Below are 25,166 nucleotides of genomic sequence, written 5' to 3' on the forward strand. Positions count from 1 at the left end.
GCAACGTCGCTGTCATGTGACGTCCGATCTTCCTTCTCGCTGCCGGAAGTTCAGGGCGCTCAGCAGCTACCTCATGGCGGCCAAGAGGAGCTGAATCCTTGCATGGGGCAGGTACGGAGAGCACACAATGGGCGCCAGTGCGTGTGTGGTGACGAGAGGGATGGCGGGGCATGCGCGGTGGTGTCCTCATGTGTCCCGGCGTTACAGCTGTGACCTGCACTGCTCGTGTCCTCTACTCCATGACAGCTGTAGCCTTCACTTACGTCTGACCTATATGTGGGAGCCTGTAATGGCAGATACCAGGGAGTTATAGAGTGCATTCAGTACCCAGTACATTGGCATCCTATGACTGGCTCTGCATAAAGATTTCCATAGCTTAGTAGGTCACAGGTCATGGGGTCACCTTTAGGGTCAGTTCACATGCAGTGTATGTGTCACTATCTGGGGGAATAGAGCAGCATGCAGCCATGTTTTTGCCTTGTGGGAAGCTTGCAAACCCCATTGTGTCATGGGATGAATCCGACATATCCACCAGAAATGGAAACTGCATTGTGCACAATGACATATATCTATCTATCTATCTATCTATCTATCTATCTATCTATCTATCTATCTATCTATATATATCTTAGTATTACTTGTGCCTGATGGTAATACATCTCTTGTCTGTACTCTGCCCAGTCCCTGCATTAGGACGCACCCCGGCGTCATACTGGATTCAGACGGTTCCTCCAGGTGACCCCCTCACCACGTCGCTGCCATCCTCGGATGGTTTCCTGAGCCCGTCCTGCTTGGCGCAGTGATTCTGGGAACAATGGTGAAGTATTTCCTAGGCTTGAATGAGCTGAAGAGCTCCTGGGACCAAGTATTTTCAGCTTTTTGGCAGCGCTATCCTAACCCCTACAGGTAACACTTGGCGTACTGTTGAATAAAATGCTTGTGTATCAGGATAAATTGCCACCACTGTTGACCTGTGAAGCTGTGTACCCCACTGTTTTCCTTTGTTAATTCCCTTATCTCAAAAACATGCTTCAATATTATCTTATTTGCGTGGGAGTAAAAGGAAAGCGGAACACTTCGCGGAAAGACTCACAAACACATAGAGATAATAAAAGTTCCCATGCACTTTAGTCAAGTCAGCCAAATTGACCGTCTGTCCAAGGTGTAAGGTGCCTCCTAACAGATGTCATGGGTTAGACATGCACTGTCTGACCCTTTTGTTCTCTGAACGATAAGCCATTATATGGGAGGAGATTGCCTGTCTCCTCTTCATGGAAACATATGAACATTGACCTGTGCAGAACATTTATGTGTATGGGGAGATTCAGAGATATAATTGATGGAGATGTGTGGCTACTTTAAAGGGGAAAGATTTAAAGGAGAAGTCTGGCAAAAAGTTTTATTAAAAAATTGTATTGCCCCCCCAAAAGTTATACAAATCCCCAATATACACTTATAGGGGAAACACACATTAAGTGTTTTTTTTCCCTCCACTTACTACTGCATCAAGGCTTCACTTCCTGGATAACATGGTGATGTCACGACCCGACTCCCAGAGCTGTGGCTGCTGGAGAGGATGATGGCAGAGGGATGCTCAGTGTTCCTCCAGTGCCCTGTGTCCCTCTATCCCTGTTCCCCTGCTATCATCCTCTCCAGCAGCCACAGCCCTCACAGCTCTGGGAGTCGTGACACCACCATATTATCCAGGAAGTGAAGCCTTGATGCAGTAGTAAGTGCAGGAAAAAAAAAAGCACTTATGTTTTCTGTATAAGTGTATATTGGTAATTTGTATAATTTTTAGGGGGCAATACAATGCCTTAAAAAATTTTTCACCGGACTTCTCCTTTAACCCTGTTCAATCCCCACCTATAATGTCAGCTTTTTTGTAATAGGTTTCTATTACATGAATTGGGATGTATGTCTGCTGTACATCCTGACACACCCTGAAGCTGCTGAAAATCCTCACTTCCTGGTCTCCATTCATCTGTAACCATGCCCACCACTGACATCTCACAGTGATCACCTGGCCAAGGGCGAAGAAACAACATCCTCTCCTGAGTAGTATGGAGGAAAAGAGACAACGTTGTTTCATCTCTATGCCTAATTTATTTATATACATAAATAGAAAGAAAGATAGATAGTGTTTACTGTGCAGAGTTAAAGCAGATTGATCCAATGTTGGGCAGATACTACAAGACAGGGGCAGGTGCCCAGCAGTTGGTTCCGAGGTGCATTGCATGCTGGAAGAGGAAGTTTCCTAGAAACTGGGATCATTTGTAAAAGTGTGAATACAACCAGTGGGGGATTATAGAGTGCACCTATATGCTTTTTGTGCACTTCATTTTATTTTTTTATGGAAACGCTGGGCTTCCCCTTCACGTGTCAGGCTGGATTAGTAAATCAATCTAAGTAAATTGGACTAAAGTATGGAATGCTTAACCTATCCCTACACCAAGCCGCTTTGAGGCAAGGGGGGCAGTAGGAGGTCCACAGGAGTAAATATTCTTTAGGAGGTTTGCCACCATAATAGGGCTAGGAATCACTGCCTTTTGAAAATGTTATATTTTATTCCCTACCTTTAGTGGCAGCTTTAAAAAGTATATACATTAAATGGCAGGTGTACATATGTCACATCTGTTGCAGAAGTTTTTTTCACTTCTCCATTCATGTAAAGTACTGCAAATCTTACACATGTTGCAATTCCTGGAAATCCAGATTGACAAGTTATTTGCTGGTAACAAGTGCCAGCCAGACTTGGATGCTGAATTATAAGAATTTTTGTGTGTATACTTTCCTGTAGATACACTAGGTAAAGGGTTAGAAAAAGCACAGCTGCTTTCTTGCAAAATAGCACCATTCCTGTCCCCAGGTTGCATGTGGTATCACAATTCAGCTCCATTCACTTTATTTTTAAAGGGGTAGTGCGGCGGTAAAACACCTCCGATCTTCCCGAGTGCCAGCCGCGTCATCAGCTGCTCAGCCGCGATTGGCTGAGCATAACTGTGCTCGGCCAATCGCGGCTCAGCGGCTGATGACGCGGCCGGCACTCGGGAAGATCGGAGGTGTTCGGGCCGGCCGGCCGAAGATGACGTTTGGCACAAGATGGCGGACGCGTGTCGGCACGGATCAGGTATGTATAATGCACTACACTTCCGGGTACACGGGTGGAGGTGGTGGGACACGGGGAAGGGGGCCATTCACAGACATAATATACATTACAAAGTTGTATAACTTTGTAATGTGTGTTATTCTGTGAATAATTTTTTACCGCCGCACTACCCCTTTAACTGAGCTGCAAAACCACACCCAAACTGTAGACATGAGTGGTGCTGTTTCTGGAAGAAAGCGGCCATGTTTTTCTTAGCCTGGTCAACCTGTTAACCTGTTCATTTATTGAAATACATAAAATGTTTGACTTCGATGTTTGTTTCTTTCTGGGTATAAAGCAAACATGTCCTGACCGAAGACATTCTATACCGTGAGGTGACCAGTGACCACAAGCTGCTGACCAGGAGGTTATTAACAAAGACCAACCGCCTGCCACGGTGGGCTGAGCGCTTTCTCCCAGCCAATGTGGCCCACGCTGTGTACATTTTTGAAGACTCCATAATTGATCTCCAGAAGAAAACCTTGACCACCTACACATGGAACATAAACCACAGCACTGTCATGGTATGAGACACAATGTGGAAGACTGGTTATAAGGGTGTGTACTTACAAGCACTATGGTTATTTATTCCTTTGCTGTGTGTTTATATTGCAGTCTGTGGAGGAACGCTGCGTATACTGTGAAAATCCTGAGAACAAAAATTGTACCGAGGTTAGAAGAGAGGCTTGGGTGTCCTCAAAAGTATTTGGATTTAGCAGACCAATACAGGTGAGATAAGGACGACTAAGCCTGCAGTGTGATGGATGTAGTCTGCAAGCTTCGCAGGATAGTTTACATGTAATGAATTATTTGCACCCAAAACTAAAACATGGCTGAATTAATAGTGCTTTAAAGAGGACTTGTCTGCAGTTTTGAGCACAACACTTCTGGCCAGCCTATACAGAGGTTTAGGAGGGAAGTCTAACTTGACATCTTGGTTATGCATCTTAACTAAGAAAATCTTTGCTGACGCTTATCCCTGCTGCCAGTGTCCATTAGGTGGATTGTTCATGTTGGGTGCCCAGGGTGCTTTGTATTAGGGCATTTCTGCCCCCTCCTTTCAGCCATAACTTATAGCGCTATCTCTGTCCCAGCTATCGGTCATTACTAAGAGGGGGGGGGGGCCTGGGCTGCTTTTAATACAAAGCACTCTAGGCATCTAACAAGAAAAGCCTACCTCTAAGCACTTGAATCAGCTGGGAGCTTCAGCAGCGTTTTTCTATCATGCAAGCTACATGACCATCAGTAGGTGCAGGCAAAAAGTCATCACCATTTTACCTTACATAAAGGCAGTATTTTCTACAGCTGACTATATATTGCTATTCCTGAAATCTCTGTGATATATAAACCTACAGTAGCAGCCATTAGCTGTAGAATTTGCCTTAAGATGGCTGTACAAGTTGAATTAATATTTCCCCCCACCACATGGCAGTGAAACAACTGAGCAGTGGGATTTCAGCATGCCCCACCTCTTTGGTTCTCAGGGTCATAACCTTGTGGCAGAGGTGTCTGGCAGCATGCAAGTGTATGAAGGGATTGGGAGAGAAAGTGACTGAATGCTCATCTCACCAACAGCTGTGTGAGGTGTGCGGCCAGCTTTAGTCTGGTGCTTACACAGGGATATTCCAGTGTGGATGTGGATCAAATGGCTAAACTGTAACACAGGAATTGTGATATGTCCTTGTTCCTGCCAATAGCATGCAGTATACATACCCAGTAATGATAGCTTATGCTGTAAAAGGTATATACACTCTGTCCTTGCACAATTACAAAAGGTTCTTGGAGCTGAAGTTCTGATGGGTGTTCATGAAGTATGTGATTCATGAAATAGCAATATAGGTGATTGATATTGCTCACTTTCTTAGTATAAAATGGACAAGGATAATAAAAACAGCTTGGTGAACTATTCAATATTGGAGCCCTTTAAAATCCCACTATCCTTAGGTATCTCTTCTGTCTTATAGGAGTTTGGCCTGGCCAGGTTTAAGAGTAACGTGACCAAGGCAATGAAAGGCTATGAATACATCTTGGCAAAAATGCAAGGTAAGTGGGTGAGCGACATTCAGCCTGTATAGCATCTCCTCTGTAATGCTGACCAGTGCACTTTGCAATGTCTGAGTCATAAGACAGGAAGCGTGACTGGAAGGAGGTCACGTGGAAGGTAATAGTAGTAAACAAGTGAGCCATAGGATCTATGCTAATAACATGTCAACATTCCAGGAATAAGATGATTGTTTTAAGTCTAGAAGTCCTGTAATAATGTTATAGTACAATACAATACAAAGTGTGCGTATGTTTCAGGCACTCATCTGCTATGAACCTGAAGAAGAGTTTACAACTGTGTCAGACAGTAAGGTGTTTATTTAATTTCACAACCCTGTACATGTCCATTGTGTTGTAAGAACTTCCTGTTTAGTGGTACAAGCACCCTAAAGGCAGATTTATAGCTTAGTGCCACTGTTGATGCTCCTATATAACACTAGGTGAATAATAACCACGTACAGGAATTTAAGGATAATGAATTTTTTTCCAGGTGATACACCTGCCAGGACATTAGTGGAAACCGCAAAGGAGGCAAAAGAAAAGGCAAGAGAGACAGCCCTTGCAGCAAAGGAGAAAGCCAAAGACTTGGCCAATAAGGCAGCTACTAGTAAGAAGCAACAGTATGTGTGACAATCCCTAGGCTGCCTTTCTACATCCTAGATCACTGCACCACAGGCCTAGAGGCTGGCAGGGTTGCTGGGTTCATAGGTCAGCTGAACCAAATAATTCTTTCTATATTTCAATCAACACTCTATATCACATTGAACGTGAAGAAGACTTGAATGTTAACATGAGCAAAGAAATGTCAGACAATTACCCTTTTCTAAGCTTTATTTATGATTAAACAATGATATCAATAAGCCAACATGTCTCTTGATGCTTACCTGAAATAGAAAAAGCAGCTTTATGTAACGCTGTCTGCACTGCAGAAAATTAAATTTCTTTCTTCATTAATATGGCAGCCTTCCAGCCCCAGTCATACAAATTAGTCCTAATGCAGAATTTAAATGGGGGTTCTCACAAAGGAAACAGGATAGGTGGAGAGTGTCTGATTAGTAAAGATCTTAGTCCGACGTGTTTGTCGCTGTTCCTTTCTACTGTATGGGGCTGACAAGTACAACCCTTTGTTCATGTGTCTTGATGCACTTAAATGGGAAACATGGGGACATTCTGGCCATCTATGTCCTTACTGGGGGGGGCGAACCTTTTTAACCTTAGACTGACTATAAACTCAATAGGAAGGGGAAAACCTAAGGTGACAGCTCCTAGTTTAACAACTCCAGTAAATCCTGATGTTTGCTTGGGCTTATTTTCAAGCCCTTTATCTGTTTTTGTCATCACATTGATTATTCCATTGCGTCCGAGTGACCTTTGTGGGTTCCAAGCTCATGCTATTTGTTTGTAAGAATGTATGTACTGGTAAGATGCGTGCACACATCCTCTTCATGTTGCAAAATATAGACGCCAAGGTGTAAATCATTGATTTAGAGTAGTGCTTCTGAATTCCAGTCCTCCTGGGCGACCAACAGGTCATGTTTTGAGGATATACCATACAAAGAGCACCTGTAATAATATTTGAGGCACTGAGTATAATTCTATCACATGTGAAATTCTAAGGAGATCTTTAAAACATGACCTGTTGGTGGCCATGGGGACTGGAATTGAGAAGCACTGATTTAGTGTAATATAAATGTGTACCTCCAGTAATGAGAAATGATCATGTAACACTTACATACATTTGGCTTTGAATATGGTACCAGAATGTTTTGAGTGTTTGAAATAGCAAACAATTGGAGGTGGACATCAAAGGGTCTCCGTCACCTGGTCAGAGTGGTGACTGTTCCTAATTCTGGCAATGTTTTTTTTTTTAAAAAAAAAAAAAGACAATGGGGGCTACCAGCTTATCTTGTGATTTTTACTTTTGACAGCCACATGATGTGGGGCATTTGTTATTCAAGTGATATATTGGGGTTAAAGCTTACCTGTGTCATTTGAGCGAAGTTTTATGCAAAGATGTGTCCAGGAGTAGGGGTGAGCAGGTTCCTGTTTCATCAATTTCAGCCAATGGCTGCACAATATTGTGCTAACATGCAGCAGTTACAATATCTTTTAGGCTGGTTTCACATTAGCTACATATTTTTTTTTTTCTTTGCAAAAACACCTAAAAAACTGCCGCAGACAGATGTTAGCTGTACATAAATGTTTTTTTTTGTTTTTTTTTCTCCGCCCTCTTCTCTGGGTTTTTTTTTTTTTTTTTTTTTTTTACAAATTGGGGAAATGCAGAAAATAATCCTGAGGATTTAAGGTTCTGAGTTATAATAATGATGATATGAAGAATGCTGCAGTGTTTCCTGCCATATGAACCGCTGGTTTGCTGTTGCTGCAGTCTCCCCGAAAATAGCTATATTACTTCCCTTGCTGTATGCAAATCAGCAGCAAATAGTCATGTGGGCGGAGTCTCTTCCAAAACGCTCCTAGGCTATAATCCCGCCTCTAAATGATGGCGCCTGGCCTGTGAATTATGCTCCAAGAGGCAGGATTACAGCCGTAGCTACAGCCTGGGAACTGTGACTAGTTGCTACTGATTTGCATACAGCGAGGGGAGGAATTAACCTACATTTTCAGGGAGACTGAGGCAACAGCAAACAAACAGCTTATTTGTCAGGAAATGCTGCAGCATGCTTCATATTATCATTATTGTAACTCAGAACCCTATATTCTCATGATTGGTTTCCCTTAAATAACAAATCTGTTTGGTGCTCTGCCAGGTCCACAAGACTGAGGCTGTAGATTAGCTGTGATGTCACCACTGCAGCAGGGGATGTAGAAGCAAGGGTTTTTTTTCCCTTTCCTAACCAGAGTACCCCTTTAAGGAAGAAAGAGTTAACCTTGTTCAATCCCCACCTATAATCTAAGATTGTTTGTAATAGGTTTCTTAGGGTCCATTTACACAGAAAGATTACTTGCCAAAGATTTGAAGCCAAAGCCAGGAATGGATTTGAAAAGAGGAGAAATCTCAGGCTTTCCCTTATGACCTGATCTCTTTTTATAGTCTGTTCCTGGCTTTAGCAGATAATCTTTTTGTGTAAATGGACCGTAATTCATAAATTGGGCTGTTTGTATCACATACTCAGACCCTGAAGCTGGTGAAAATCCTCACTGTCTGGTCCACTCTCTCCACTTCTGAAACAGAGGATGTGTTATGTCTAGTTGAGAAAGCCCGGCCAAAGTTTGGGTTTGTACAAACCCAAACCATCAGCATTTAAATCCCGCTATGTGCCTGCCCTGTGGAGAAGGTGAAGACAGCTAGAGTCCCACCTGGATTCAGCCTAGGCCATAGGCCGTGTTCACCTTTCACACGGAGAGGGAAGACAGTGGATTCAAATGCCGATGGTTCGGGTTTGTACAAACAAACTTTGGCCATCACTCTTTTCTGTGGGCCTGGCAAGCTCGTAATAAGTCTTCTGTAACCAACTCACATCTATCAGTGAGCACGTGGACGGTTACTTGGCAATTGGATCTGAGGTGCAAAGCATGTTGGGAGATATAGTTTTTTAGCCAGGTGCCATAATGTAAAACTGGGATCACTTGTAAAAGTTTGAATTTGGGGCTAGCAGTAGCATAGACTAGTGGAAAAGAGAATACTCCAGAGGAGAAAATGTTATTTTAATCAAGTGCTGTCAGAAAGTTATAAAGACTTGTAAATGAATTCTATTTAAAAATTTCCAGCCTTCCAGTACTTATCAGTTGCTGTATGTTCTTCACAAACTGGTGTAATCTTCCCAATCTGATATGAAGCTCTCTGCTGCCACCTCAGTCCATCACAGGAGCTTCCAAAGCAGGAAAGGTTTTCTATGGGGATTTTCTACTGCTCTGAACATGTCCTGTCACAGACAGAGGTGGCAGAAGGGAGCACAGTGTTAGGCTGGGTTCACACTATGTATATTTGAGGCTGTATTTGTGAGGCTGTATAGCAACCAAAACCAGGAGTGGATTGAAAACACAGAAAGGCTCTGTTCACATAATGTTGTAATTGAGTGGATGGCCGTCATTTAATGGCAAATATTTGCTGTTATTTTAAAACAACGGCTGTGGTATTGAAATAATGGCCGTTATTTACTGTTATATGGCGGCCATCCACTCAATTTCAACATTGTGTGAACAGATCCTTTCTGTGTTTTCAATCCACTCCTGGTTTTGGTTGCTATGAGGACCTGACATGAGGACCAAATACTGCCTGAAATATACATAGTGTGAACCCAGCCTATGACTGTAAAGAATTTACCACTTCCTGCAGATCATACAGCAACTTGTAAGGATGGAAGGCTTGAGCTTTTTAAGAGGTAATTTACAAATCTGTATAATTTTCTGACTAGTAGATTTAAAAGAAAAAAAAGTTCTCTAAAGTACCCCCTTAATCTGCACTTTTAGAAGCCCTCACTCACATAATGTCCATGTTCACTCACACTTTAAGAAATTTAAATGCAGAGCTGGTTAGTCAAAGCCAATATCAACTCTTGTGTTTTTCTATCATGGAACTATGCTGCGTATTTCTCATACATTAGTGTTACATTTTGTCTAGGCCATGGTTCCTTAAAAAATAATCCTGCGCATATATGCATATATATATATATATATATATATTAGTGTATACCTTGACAAAAGAATCCATGTCATGTGGTTTTTCGCCTTTCAACCACTTCAATATGGCCTGTATCTGGAATCCAGTTTCAGGTGCTGGTAACTACCATTGCTGCAGCTCTATGAGGTTGAGTAGGAAAAAGTACAAGCATTTCTACAGAACAAAAACCACATTTACTAAAATAGAAGTTACAATATAAAATGCTTATCACAAGGATTCCCCCTCTTTGCCCATCTTACAAATAGTGGTTGGGCTTAGGAATGTAAGTAAGCTGCTTATAACTCAGGGGCTGTAACACCCATTCCCTAATGCTGTGTGGAATAGAGAGGTCTTTCCAATTAAAAGCTTGTGCTGTGCTAAGAGAAGATCAGCTAAGGCAGCTCGATCAAGATGCTTCTCCTCTTCAGCAAGTGCATGTAAGAGATTGGACTTATAACAATGTCAGGACAGTCATGTAAACATTAAACCTCCCAGAGATTTTTTTTTTCCCACATCTGTTTTGTTATTTTACTGGAAATAAAATGTGAGATCGATGACCCTGGAGAATCTGATTGAAATCTCACTACATGCTTTCTTCCTGTAAGTCCTGCAAGTTCTTAGACTTTTACAAAGAATAAAAATATATTTATAGTCGTTTACATGGGTATTCCTTTAAGTGCACGCATAACAAAGTGCTTCTTATATGTCCAGGAGCGCTGTACAACCAGTGCACAGCAATGTGGTGAAAGAGGCTCCAGCATTTCTCTATGTACAATAAATTATGTGATAATGATGGCACTAAACATGTGACCTGCTGGTTACACAAGTGCCATGGTTCTTCTGCTGATGGCTGAAGAGAATCACGTCCAGAGGTCCCAAAAGTCTTGTCCAAATTAAAATACATATCTCTACAAAAGCATCGTTTCTGCCATATGCTCTAGCTATGCTGATGAAGGATGTTAGGTTCATGGTATAGACACTAGGGGGAAGATTTATCAAAGGGTGTAAATATACACCTGGTGTAAACTGGCCACAGCAACCAATCACAGCTCACCTTCCAGCTCTGGTGAAAGGAAAGTGAAGCTGTGATTGGTTGCTGTGGCCAGTTTACACCAGGTGTATATTTACACCCTTTGATAAATCTCCCCCTAGGTCACCACCATAAACGCTATGGGGGAAGGAGGAAAGTCATTAGGGAAGGAAGGTGTGGTATAAAAAAAATCTTCCTTCATGGAAAGATCCTTGAAGGGTTTCTGAGCTATGGCATTTTAGGAGTTGAATATATGCTAGTTAAGAGTCTTCATAAAGCTGTATTATTGCTGTTTAGGTTTTCCTCACTGTTGTCATAGCCAGGCATGGGCTGGAGTAGAGTAACTGTGCTCCATGCCAGCACTAAATGAAACAAACAGGTCCCCTTCACTGGCTCCTAGGATGACTCCTTCCACATCTACTTCCAAATCCTCTGCAAGACAAAAAAAAATATATATATATATAATATATATTTCAATATGGAATGCTGGATTATGGGTCCCCCCCCCAACCAGAATCCAGCCTCAATGTTGCTAGGACCCACCTTGGTCAGAGTCAGACCTTTCTGATGACAGCGTGGAGGAGTCCAAGCTGTCTGCTCTTATCCGTTCAGTGCTACTAGAAGGTAGAAGCTGTTTTAGTCTCTGGCGTAGCCTCTGTTGCTCTGTCCTCAATTTTTCTTTTAGATTCTTTGCTCTCAGTTCCTGATCCTCCAGTTTCTGCAATGTATAATATGAATTGGTCTATGCCTCACATACAGTCAGATTGTTGTAATGCTTTCTTCTGTTTGGATCCAAAAAAACTCCAAAAGATGGTAACCAAATGTTTAACATGTATGTGGCATAATATATAGAGATAGATATTATTTTAGACACACCATGCAGTATTCATTTTATATACTATATCCTCTTCATGTGGCAAAAGCCTGCGCTATCCAGCAAACTCCAACATATATTACCAAAATGCTACTCCTTAGGATATGTTTAACGTATAAACCAGTAGCTTTTTCGACACATACCCCCCAAAGTTGCAATGTAAAGTTTCCCTAACAGACAAGCATTTTCTTTCAGTTTGCTCTTTCTGATGCGTTGACTCACTTTAATGTGCTGCCTGGCTCTGTGCAGGAGGCTGAGAGTTGTGTGACGAGATGTATCCACACTTAGAGGAACTTGCTGCTTCAGTTGTTCTAGACATCTCCGCAGCTGAGCTCTCCTAGAATAGAAATGCTGAATGATTTAAAGTGGCCATAGATGATCAATGACACCAGACAAAGGGCAATCTTTATGGGAATGTTTTGGAAAGATGGTTTGCACACTAACAAAACTCCAAATACTCCTTAATGGTGCGTTCACACCTACAGGATCTGCAGCTGATTTTCTGCAGCAGATTTCATTTAAATAACTGAACACAGCATCAAATCTGCTGCAGATCCTGTAGGTGTGAACGCACCCTAACAACACATCATTTGTTGAGATCAGTGTTTTTGTCTGTATTTTCAGTAGTTTTTTTGCTCAATATTATAACTCTGCACCCCATCTTGACAGAAAAAAAAACAAATGAAGATATTTTTGTAAATTTCTTAAACGAGAAAAAAACTGAAGTATCAGATAGTCATAAGTACTCTGACTATATAAGACCTCATAATGCATGTCAAAGCACATGAGAATCATGTCGTTTAATGGTGCCTTTACACAGATTTATCTGACAGATTTTTGAAGCCAAAGCCAGTAACAGTCTAAACAGGGAACAGGTCATAAAGGACTGAGATTTCTCCTCTTTTCAAATCCATTCCTGGCTGTGGCTGCAAAAAACTGTCAGATAAATCTGTGTAAACACACCATAAGAGTGCTTTTACACAGACTTAGGCCGGGTTCACACCACGTTTTTCCAAAATAAAACAGATGGAAAAAAGAATGCATTTGTTTTGATCCTTTTTCTATTGACGTCCATTATAAAACAAAAAAAACAAAAAAAACGGAGACTGCGTTTTTCTGTACATTTAAAAAAGGATCCATTTTGATCAGGTTTTTTTTTTTTTTATATAATGGAGGTTTAGGGATGCAGTAGGGAGATCAGCTATCACTGCAGACCTCCACCAGTCGGGGGGCTTCATGGCAGAGTGTGCCGACGGAAGCCTCTCCTCAGGGCAAGACATAAATCCCTGCATACAGTTTTCCAAAAAACACATGAACGACTCCCAGACTATGAGAAATAAGATTCTCTGGGCTGATGAGACAAAGATTTTACTTTTTGGTGTTAATTCTAATTGGTATGTGGTTGGAGAAAACCAGGCACTGTTCATCACCTACCCAATACATTGCCAACAGTGAAATGTGGTGGTAGCATCATGCTATGGGGGTGTTTTCAGCTGCAGGGACAGGACGACTGGGCTGAAAAAAAAGATGAATGCGGCCAAGTACAGAGATATCCTGGATGAAAACCTCTTCCAGAGTGCTCTGTGCCTCAGACTGTGCCAAAGATTCATCTTCCAACAAGACAATGACCCAAAGCACACAGCTAAAATAACAAAGCAGTGGCTTCAGAACAACTATGTGACCATTCTTGACTGGCCCAGCCAGAGCCCTGACCTAAACCCAATAGAGCAATGCTTCTCAAACTGAGGCGCCCCCTTTTTGTTGGTGAGGCCCAGCTGGGGGGGCAGTTTTCACAAAGTAAGGCCCCCTTCACACGTCCGGAAAAACCACCCGGATTTCCGGACGCATAGACTTTCATTGGACACGGATACCTTTCCGGATTTTTCCGGAAGAGTGTCCGTTCCGGAAAATAAGACCGGATTTTTTAGAATCGGTCCTATTTTCGTCCGGAAATCCGGCCCGGACGCCCCCATAGAAGTCTATGGGAGCGCCCGGGCCACGGACGCTTTCCTGATGCATATCAGGAAAGCGTCCGGAGTTCCACTCACCCGGACCACCTTCCGCCGCTGCCCCCCGGTCTGCCCCGGCCTCCTGCTGCCTCTTCCTCCACTCCCTGGACCTCCCCAACCCACTGTAAACGCCTCCCCCGGCAAAACACACACCCCCCCCGCAGCAACATCGCCGCGGTCATCGCAGATCAGGAGACCAGGACAGGTGAGATCCCCCCCCCCAAGAATTTAAACTCCCACCATGTCCTGCTGAGAGGTCATGATGGGAGTTGTACGTCTGCAGCCTGTGGCCATCCAGGTTGCACAAGTACAACTCCCATCATGTCCTGCAACCTGGGTGACCACAGACTGCAGAAGTACAACTTCCATCATGACCTGTCAGCCGGGCATGATGGGAGTTGTACTTCTGCAAGCTGTGGCCATCCAGTTTGCAGAACTAAATCTCCCATCACGTCCTATTTTTTTCTTCTGATCAGGAAATCCTGAAGGCTTTTCCTGAAGGTAAAAACGGATTACTGTCAGGAAATCCTGATACTTTCCTGATGACATTTAAGGCCTCCTTATCTGTTCACCATCCGAGCTGAGGGAACTGGAGAGGTACTGCAAGGAATAATGGCAAGGGACCCCCAAATCCAGGTGTGAAAAACTTGTTGCATTATTACCAAGACGACTCATGGCTGTACTAGTTTAAAAGGGAGGTGGCTTCTACTCTAATACTGAGCAAAGGCTCTGAATACTTATGACCAGGTGATTTCAGTTTTTCTTGTTTTCAGTTTTTTTTCCTGTCAAGATGAACTTTTTTAAACTTGCCAAATGGCTGCAATAAAAGAAAGTAATAGAATTTACAGGGGTCTGAATACTTTCCATACCCATTGTATAACCATGGAACTCAATGTAAAAAAAGGTGTTGGAAGGTGTGGAAGTTTCACATCTATAAAAGAATAATACTAAAATACTGTTTGTTGGGAAAAAAAAGTTTCTTTGTGGTAACCTACTGCAACTTTTTTTTTTTTTTTTTTAATCTTTACATGCACTATTTGGAGGGGCAGGGGGACAAGGTATTCTCTAAGATAACACATAAAATGAATATTCACTCACCGATGCTTCTCCAGCTCATTGTGGACAGACCTGAAAATAAAAGATACTGTTAAAATGAGACACATAAGTAGTATTACTGGAGATAAACATTGTGGGTAATACAGGTTTAGGGAAAATGCTGTATTAGCCACGATACTTGTTTTATACTTCTACCTGGAAGTCCAGTATAGGACAAGTACATGCTTCTATCATTCTATCAATTTGGTATTTACTTAACTTAATAAACACAAGGTTTTTCTGCTCTGCTGTATCTTGTATATGATGGGTACAAGCAGAGCTAATGAAAAGTTATCACTAGTGACTGAATCATAATGGAAGAGACATAGATAGGCCTATACATTGTGGACAATAAGTAGGCCTGACCAGTGTACAGCATAAACACTACTGACACTATTGTGATGGTAGGTGATGCTGAACAGTTGCCACCCTCCTCTTACCTAACACTGTCAGGGTTGCTGGTGGTCCTCTGCCGTTTTCTTCTACCAGGTGTGGCAGTATCACAGGGTAGTATTGAAGCATATCCATGCTCTGCTTCTGTAACAAAAGGATCAGTAATTCACTTTATCCACCATAATATAACTAAAGTACAGTTCACACTCTGCTCTTAATGTTTTGTGTGTTTTAGGTAAAGATGAGGGAATTTACAGTAATAGGCCCTGTTCACACTGCGAGAACGTCGGAATTCTGCGTCGGAGCGCTCTGCTGCGGAATCCCGCCGTGCTCAGTGTGTCACTGAGTCTGCTTCCTCCCCTCTCCGCTCAAAGAAATGACGTCATTTCTTTGAGCAGCGGCAGTGGAGAAGCGTGCCCTCTCCTTCACTCAAAGCAGCACACTGAGCGCAGCAGAGCTCTCCGACGTTCTTGCTCAGTGTAAACGGGGCCATAGGGAAACCAAGCAATTAGTTATCTCTGCAATCCACTCAATAGCTGCTGCCTTGTAACTGACTCTCGCTCCTCCCTGGGTGCTGGAAAAAGCTGGATCTAATTCTGGAAAATTGAGAAAAGTTTCCCAGGCCTAGATCCAGCTTTTCCCAGCACCCAGGATGGAGCGGCATTGAGTTACAAGGTAGCCGGCTGTTGAGTGTATTTCAGAGATAACTAAGTGCTTGGCTTCGTTATTATTATAAATTTGCTCATCTCGAAGTTTTAGGCCTTCACACATTTTAATCAGTATTTATAGCAAAAACACTAAAATATAATACAATCCCGTGTTTTGGATAAAGACACTGACCAAAATACTGTGAGTAAGAGAGACATACCTTAGGGCTACATGGCGACTTATGTCACGCAAACTGCATCAAAAACTCAGCACAACTATTTGCACAACTATTACAGATGCAATGTGCTCTTAAAAAAATAAAAATCAACTCAATGGTAGAACAGTGGCACTATGTTGTATGTTACAATAACGATAATTTGTGTGGCACAACCAAACTCACTGTGTAGCCCTAGCCTAAGCATATGTTCACATTATATTTTAATGTAGAAACCACCACAACAAGCAGGAGAGAATGCGACTGCCTAAAAATAACCCAAAAACAAGGTTTTCTTCACAAAACACACCATAGGGGAAATTATTATTTTTGTCAGTTTGAGGCATAAAATTGTCACAAATTTTTCCATAAAGCTCCACAAACATTTATGACTTTTGGGGCTGGTTACACCATGCCTCCACTTTTCAAAAAGCCAATGGAGCTTTGCTGTCAAGGGGGCTAGCACATTTATCATAAATTACGCCAGTAACTGGCAGATATGGCACAGATACGCCTGATTTATGAAGAGGTGCTGACAGAGACCACTTTCACAGCAAGCTGATGAAACATCAATCTTAGTAAATCCCAAATGTGATTTAAATAGGCCGTTCTTACAATTTTGGGGGAAAATTTTTGGTTTTGAAAAGCATGTACAAAAATTAGATTGTTGGGAAAAAACACCAGATTTTTTTAAAGGTAACGACCATTTAACTGCTGCGGCAGGATCCATTACTAAATCACCTTGGCAACTCTATCTCTACCACTAAAGTGAATGGTATAAAGAATTGCCTTAAAAAGGGAACTTCAGGTAGCCTTGTGTAAAAAAAAAAAAAATCATCTAAACAGTGCAAGGTTCTTACCTATGGAACCTTACCACCCCCACCCCATGGTGTGGTTTTACAGTAGTCCTGCCCTTCTGATGCCGTTTTCTGCCTGCTCTCTTACTTTTCCTCTTCCCCTGAACTACTCAGACTACATTTCTTAGGAGTCCTTGCGGTATGCACTCAGAATGTCCTATTTCTTCTGCATGTAACCCCGCCCCCTCCCATGCATACCCCACCCCTTTCCTGGCCTCTAATCAATGCCCCCCTCTCATGTCTGCATCATCAGTCAGGAAACAAACTCAATCACAGTGGTCACATGATTTCTGTCTCCTGAGGGGGGGGCTAGCAGAAGCAGCACAAGGCAGTGGATTGCACAGAGGCCAGTTTTCTTCACTCCCACATTTCAATGTAAGTTTATAGGACTTCCAGAAGTTCAATATACTGCTCTTTTTTCACTGGAGTTGCTGGAGTTTGAAAATAGGATCCTTCCGCGGTGCACAAATGATAGTTACCCTTTAACCAGGGCTGTGGAGTTGGTAAGCCGCAGCTTCGACTCCCTCATAAATGGCCAGACACAAGGGGAGTTATTTATCACACTGGTGTAATGTATATCTGGCTCAGTAGCTTCTTCATAATCCTGGGGCAACTTCTGAGGGAAAAAGGAAAGATATAAAGCAGCTTCTCCTGTGTGTGCAGTGGATGCAGCCAGTCTCCAGCCTCCATGTCCTGAACAACTAAAATCTAGACTAGATGAAGCAGGTGGTCTTTTCCTGCTGACAATCTTCTATGTTTCTAACTAAATATTCACCGTACACAAAGAAAAACAGCTAACAATGCCAGATGAGATAGAGGGGTCAGAGGCACAGATTCATCAGCTCTCTGTCAGCATGGGTGCTACTTAATCATTGCGGCCCCACAGGAACTACCCCAGCCATTGACTGCAGCAGTGTCAGTGGGCATTTCTGAGTTGGGCCGTGACAACACAGGATCAGGTATGCGCTCCGGCTGCATGAGGCTCAATGGGAGCTGGGAGCCTCAGATGCAGCCGGAGCGTGGACCAGGTAAGGTATTTTCCCGGAGGCAGCGAGTTAAGGGGGGCAGCATTTACATACTCCTGCTGCAAGTATGAAATTACATTAAAACTGACAGTGAAGATATCCGCAGCGGATTTTGCTGTTAACTCACAGTCTGAAATGGTATACGGTATGTGTTTTTTCACCCTGAGGGTATAAACACACACACCGTATACTCAGCGTATTTACTGCTGCGATACGCAGCAAATACGCAGCAAATACGCAGCAGATTAGATCTGAACACAGCATCAAATCTGCTGCAGATCTTCTGTGTATCTGCTGCCTATACAGTGTGTGTTTGTACCCTTAGGGTATAAACCCACACACCGTATAAGCAGCGTATTTAAAGCTGCAATACGCAGCAGATTAAATTTAAATAACTGAACACAGCATCAAATCTGCTGCGTATTTGTTGCGTATCTGCTGCGTATACGGTGCGTGGGTTTGTACCCTAAGGGTATGTTCCGTCGGATTGCGTTGCTCGGACACGCGCATTTCTGCCCGTGCCATTGACTCCATTGTAAAAGTTTAAGTCACCATGGTGAGTGCCGAGATTTGAACTTTCATGATGCTATAGGAATTTTTTCCTACTATAAGCACCACCCACGACACAGACATGCCGCCTAAAAAGAATTTTTTGGAATTGACTCCATTGTATGCACGGGCAGATTCCGCCGTCCAAAGAATGAAATAGTTCATTCTTTGGACGGACGGCGGAATCCGCCTGTGCATAGAATAGAGTCTATGGCATGGGCGGGGATGTGCGCAGCCGTTAGCGTGGACGAGCAACGGAATCCACAGGAACCTCTCTGCACGGATTCCTCAGTCTGAACATACGCTCACATGGTGATATCTGCCTGATTATGCCTGATGGGGCAGATAATCGCCCCATGTAATAAGACCCTAACTGGATATATCCAGCACTAATCTGAATGTACGGCCCAGTGACGTACCAGCAATCACTAGCGGAGATGAGCGCTACTGCCGCATTTAAAGACAGATTGTTTGGCATCTGAATACCGACGTTGGCTGGCAAAGTTGGATGCAGCCCTAGGGAGCTATAGTAAGATCCTCTTGTTGCAAATAGCAACCCAACAGCGCTTGGCTTTTATTTTACCAGAAAGCAACAGGAGGTGTGAAAGCTGAGCTGTGATTGGTTGCTATGGGCAACAAAGAGAATCTCAATATAAGTGTAATAAATCTTTCACCGACTACATTCGGGCCATTAAAGTCTATGGGGCCTGTGTTGTTCCTATCATGGATATGTCAGTATACCATTTTGAGGAGACGCTGAGATGAATGGTTTGAAGATGGTGATCAGCCCCCTATACAGAACCCTCTGATGCGGGGGACGCTCACACATTGGATATCTGCTGTGTATGAACATACCCTGAAGGAAATCCTGAATGTGAATGTAGATAGACAAGATGGAGCCTGGGGTGAGACAATGGAGCGGAGGCTGATGGGACACAGAGGTGACTGGGGGCCCTGATCACTGCCAGGCCTCAGCATCTGACAACAGGTGTTATAGGAGGGGCAGGTAGTGCTTACTGGGAAGGGCACACAAAGAGGTGCCCCCACCAGGATAGCCCCCCCTGCCCCTATACACTACACTAGGGGGCGCTGCAGGGGCACCGAACCCTCCACAGTGAGGTAAACACAGGGGGGAGGGGAAGCAGCCTGGGCCCCGTACAATGGAGCAGCCTCCTTACCTCTCTCCCTCCTCTCCACGTATTCGGCCGCCTGTAGCAGCACCTGCAGGTTGGTGGGCAGCGCCTCCATAGCTGGCAGGACGGGATGCGGCACCAGGGACGCTCGCTGTCACCTCTCCGTGTCACCCAGGGGCCCCGGCCTACCCAGCGTCTGCCTCGGCTACAAAGGCCTCCTGTGCACGGAGACTCAGGCCTCCAACCGCTCTAGGCCCGGCGGGAGCTCTCGGTGACCGGAGACACTGGGCCCGATCGGATTCAGCCGGAGATCCGGACGCTGTTTTCCTACACAATGTAACTAAGACTAAGCAGTCAGCTGGTCCCGCCCAGGCCACGCCCACAGCTCACACACCCACCCAAGCTGTGCCCGCTAGCGGCTACAAAAACCTACGCCCGCGCTGCCCGGACCCCGTATCCTCCGGACGGCGGACACCTCCGTCTCCCTTCCCCGGTTTGTTAGCCGCTTCTGACCTTAATACTCGGTTATCACGGAGCTTCCTGAAACGGGCGGAGAATTCTGGATGTTGATGGCGATTGGCTGAGGGAGCAGTGGGTGTGGCCCAAGGTGTGACGTCATCTGGGATGGCAACAGAATCGGGCGGGAATAGAGAAATCTTTCAAATTTCAAAATCCTCCATTTCAGGGACAATGGTGAGAGAGGAGCGGGCGCCCCCTGGCGGTGATGGAAGCACAGCGCCCTGGAGGGGGCACCAGGCTGCCCCGGGTCCTCCCACCCTCCATCTTACGTCTACACTGTGGCTTTATGTGACTGGACGCAGGTTGTTCATCATATACAGATACATCATTGTCGTATTTTCACTCCGTCGGGACCAACATCATTGTCTTATCTGCATAATACTGTTGTCCTGTGCAGCACCAGGGCCCACATACCTCTGCACCATATATATATATATATATATATATATATATATATAATATATACATACACACACACCTGTGTGTTCCTGGCATAGCGGGATGGATGCCGAGTGATGCTGACCTACACCGTGACGTACTGACCACAGCCCATTCACTTTAAAGGGAAAAAGTCTCCATGAATAACACACTAAAACTGACCACCACGCCATATAATCTGTGATCCCTCCTATGTGAGTACTAGCGGCCTGATAATTGTAGAAAAATAAGAGGAAGATTTATCAAGCTGTCATATAGTAGGAATGTCTTTTGTTAGCCACAGCAAATCTCTTCCATTGAAGTGAATGGGAGCGGAGCTGCAGTAACCCAGCACAGTGTTTATTATAATCATTACACAGAAGTGGCAGTTGTTATGACATCACAGCACATATGACATCATAGAAACCATCTGTGACAACTGTTACATAATGTCCAAAGTTCTAAACCCAAACAATCTTGGGCCACTTGGAGCTTGACAGCTTGAAGAGGACAAACCTAGGTAAGCAGCTATCAGATGCTGAGACCTCATTCACATATTGGGGAATTCATGGAAAGTTATCTGCAACTTTTGCCAGATTTTGTGCCTATTTGGTGGCACATGGACCTTTGAGGCAAAAAAAAATCAAAAGTGGTTGGTAAATCTACAGTAAGTGAATTTCTTGCCTTGGTCGGTGCTGTAATCCCCACCCCGCCTATTCTCATAGACTCCATTATTAGGTAGTTTTTATACAGGATGTTCTTGGACCTGATGCTACAGTGTACATATCTGGGTAGTGCGTTTGTGCCCCTCCAAAAAAGCACAAAGTATGCCATGTGTGAACCTAATGCATATACATATTCAGTTTTTGGCTGGAAACTGGGTACCATCATGTACCTGGCTCTTCCAGCTGCAATGTCACAGCCCGGCTGATTGTCCAGCTGGAAGAGCTCCAGGTCACCAGTGGCTGTCAATGGGACCAGAGAGCGGCACTTATAGGGCATGAGGATAGGTAAGTTTACTTCTTGTCTTTTTTTGGTGGGGCTTCTCCTTTAAATGCCTTAACTACTGACTAGAATTCTCTGCTTATCCAATATACTGACATTATAAAATTAGTAACTTTACCAAATAAGGCCTTGATTTGGGTGTGCTGCTCAATATACAGGTTTCACTGGCATATAACGTACTATGCCTGATGGATTTGTGCTCAAAGTAGTCACAGCTCCTACGGCTTTATTACAAAGTAATGGCGCCACTATGGGCATGATCCCCAGCACAGGAGCTCGCTTGCTTCACAGAGGGGTGGCCTATACACTGGTACCTGCTCAGAACTGCAGGAAGCCAGTGGTTGTCAATGAGACGCAGGAACTATGCTACAGGGATGGGTAAGTATACTTTCATTATTATGTTCCTGCACGCCCCTCCCTCCTTACTTACTTTTCTTCTTTATTTCACAGGACTTCTTTAATACCTAACATCTATGGAAAATTCATTTAATGAAAAATTCATTAAATGGCATGTATCACCTAGATTTCTTTTAATAAATAAAGGCAGGTACTATCATGATTTGTTATTTTATGACTACTTTTATTTAATTCTTTGTATGTGGGGCAGCCATACTGTTTTAACAGCATTGTGCCATGCTTTCCAGCAAGCCTCATAGACATAAGGCTCTATTACACACATACAGTGGTTATAAATTTAAAGTTAAAAATTTGCTATAACAACTGAAAATGAGCGATTATCTGTCCATGTAATAAGACCCAACCACCAAACAATGAACAAAAAGTCATAAATCGTTGACTTTTTCAACATGTCGGGGGGAAAAAAAAAAATCATCATTGGTAGTTCGTCCAAAGTCCAGTAAGTTGTTCACAGATAAATGATGCTGTTTGGTTGTCCTGAAGAACAATTATTGATCATATAATGTTCGTTTACATCTGTAAATGTAATAACCTCACAAACATTGCTCATCACTACTACATGGCTAGTTAATAACGATCGATCGTTATAGCGAATCTTTACACAATAATCACTACATATAATAGGGCCTATAGATAATCGACAGAATCTATCGATTGTCTGATCGGATACATTTCTGGGCGTACTCTGATCTTTGAATAGAACATTCCATCTACTATTGCTATCTACTCGTCACATGATGCTGTAATTCTGTAAAGATCACTTTACAGCAGTCTGTATGACATGTCAACATTTTTTTTGTAACAGTGATACTTTAAAAAAAAAAGTTAATTGTATGCATGTAAACAATGTGTTTGCTGTGGAAATAAATCTTATTCCTCACTTCCAAGGTCTGTATATTTTGACACATGGATATCGAAATGCAGTTTGAGGTTTGCAGTTTCTGCCAGTATTTATAGCAAAAATCAAGAGAGTTATCCCATGGTGCTGTCATATACTCCGGGAAACATCATTACCGTAAGTAATTTCCGTTTTCCCCCTCGACATGACAGCACCAACCAGAGAATACCAGAGATGGAAATTAGGGAGGGACCACCGCTTGTAACACCTTTCTCCTAAAAGCAAGCTCAGAGGCAGAAGAAAGATCCAAACGATAGTGACAAAAAAAAGTGTGTGGTGAAGACCATACTGCCGCCTTGCATATCTGATCTAACGAGGCGTCCCCTCTTTCGGCCCAGGAGGTGGCGACTGCTCGAGTAGAGTGAGCTTTTACAGAGAGAGGAGGAGACAGACCAGAAGACGAGTAACATACATATAGCCTGCCTAATCCACCTAGCTAGTGTCCCCCTAGATACTTTACTACCTCTGTTAGGACCTGCAAACTGTATAAACAGGGAATTTGCCTTTCTGAACAGTTTTGTCATCTCTAAATACTTAATCACTGCCCTCCTCACGTCCAGCAAGTGAAATTCCCTTTATCATTCCTGGGATTCTTGCAGAAGGATGGGAGGACTATTTCTTGTGTTCGGTGGAAATTAGAGACTACCTTTGGAAGAAAAGAGGGATCTGGCTTAAAGATAATTCTATCCGAAAGTATTTTTGTGTAGGGTTCCGTACTGGATAAGTGGACTATCTCACAAACCCTTCTGGCTGAGGTGACTGCCACCAGCAGGGCTGTTTTCCACGTTAATACTTTCAGGGAAGCTTCTGACAATGGCTCAAAGGGCTTTTTAATTAAAGGACAACTCCGGCGGGACCCCCCCCCCCAAAAAAAAAAAAAACACAGACACACACAGACACCATACTCACCATCCCTCCGGTGACTATCGCCACTCCATTCGCCCGCCGTCCGCCTCACCGTCACCTGCGTCCGCCGTCCAGCGATGTCTCTTGCTTCCGGGTCCATGAGAGCGAAAAGGCTGCCAGTGCGCTTGCGCACCGGCAGCCTTTTCATTGGCTGGAGCGCATCACATGGCTTCCAGCAAGCTCAGCCAATCAGGGCTGAGCAAGCTGGAAGCCATGTGATGTGCTCCAGCCAATGAAAAGGCTGCTGGTGCGCATGTGCACCAGCAGCCTTTTCTCTCCCATTCACTCTCAATGAAGACGCCGAAGAGGAAGAAGACCCGGACCGCCCCCCAGCTCTGACGTCACCCGACACCAGAGAAGAGGACCGTGACGACCGTAATAGGTAATGTATACATTCTTTAACTTCCGGGGTGGGGGGGTCGGAAAGTGGGGGAAGGGGGCCAGACCGGGTATTTAACCACATTACAAAGTTATATAACTTTGTAATGGGTGTTAAATAAGCCAAAAAAAAAATTCCCCGGAGTTGTCCTTTAAAGCATTCAGGACCATGTTTAGGTCCCATGGAGGAGTTCTGTTCACTACTCTGGGGCATATTTTTTTACTAAGGCTCTAAAGAAACGCATGATCCAAGGGTGTCTAACTAGCTGTTGATCATAGAATGCCCCTAGCGCAGAAACCTGTACTTTTAGGGTTGCTGGTTTTAATCCCTTTTCTAGCCCTTTCTGCAAAAAATCCAGAATCTTCGCTATATTTAACTGTCTTGTTCCCACAAAATTAAAGAAGACCCAGGATAACCCCACCGTAAGATGATCTCTTACCAACCACCAGGACAAACTTTCTACAACCCCTTTGGACAATACTATGGACCTGTCTAGCCCTCCTGGGGACCCATCCCAAAGATCTAGGAGATATGTCTGAAGGGGTCTGGAATGTGTCTGCGCCCATGGGACTGCTGGAATAGCTGCCGTAAATAGCCCCAACAAAGACATACCACTTCTGATTGTGAACCTGGGATTTCTTACTGCCAGCGACACTGCGGATTGTATTTTCTGAATTTTTTCCTCTGGCAGAAAAGACCTTTGAACAGAAGAGACTAAAATGATCCCCAGGAATTTTTTCCTTTGAGCTGGAGACAGAAAAGATTTTTCATAATTTACAATCCAGCCCAGTTTTCCTAAGATGGTTAAAGTTCTATCCACTAGTGACTGTAATGACCCTGCTGATCCCTCACTGATACCACGAGCGCTCCTCACTGAAGAGCCTCCGGCCTCCGGTGCTCTTCCGGTGTGTGACGTGACTTTCGGAAATCCCAGACGCGTCACTCCGGAAGTTCTGGTACTAGGCCGCAATCCTCCGGAAGCTACG

The 25,166-nt window shown here is 43.7% G+C and overlaps 2 protein-coding genes across 2 annotated transcripts; one reads left to right on the forward strand and one right to left on the reverse strand.

The window, feature by feature from the left end:
* Positions 1–2: 2 nt before the first annotated feature.
* Positions 3–6,051, forward strand: PRELID1 (PRELI domain containing 1). The gene is made up of 6 exons (XM_069971115.1): positions 3–111; positions 682–906; positions 3,447–3,672; positions 3,764–3,877; positions 5,113–5,191; positions 5,682–6,051. Exons 2-6 carry the CDS (start codon positions 815–817, stop codon positions 5,819–5,821), a joined length of 651 nt encoding a protein of 216 aa, XP_069827216.1. The 5' UTR covers positions 3–111; positions 682–814; the 3' UTR covers positions 5,822–6,051.
* Positions 6,052–10,933: 4,882 nt separating this feature from the next.
* On the reverse strand, positions 10,934–20,144 carry MXD3 (MAX dimerization protein 3). The gene is made up of 6 exons (XM_069971154.1): positions 19,685–20,144; positions 15,261–15,357; positions 14,824–14,853; positions 11,939–12,053; positions 11,386–11,560; positions 10,934–11,274 (listed from the first exon to the last, which is right to left on the reverse strand). The coding sequence occupies exons 1-6, from the start codon at positions 19,752–19,754 to the stop codon at positions 11,156–11,158; spliced, it is 606 nt and encodes a 201-aa protein (XP_069827255.1). The 5' UTR covers positions 19,755–20,144; the 3' UTR covers positions 10,934–11,155.
* Positions 20,145–25,166: the final 5,022 nt, after the last annotated feature.

This window comes from Dendropsophus ebraccatus, chromosome 1 (genome assembly GCF_027789765.1).
Source record: "Dendropsophus ebraccatus isolate aDenEbr1 chromosome 1, aDenEbr1.pat, whole genome shotgun sequence".
In the NCBI taxonomy this organism is placed as follows: Eukaryota; Metazoa; Chordata; class Amphibia; order Anura; family Hylidae; genus Dendropsophus; species Dendropsophus ebraccatus.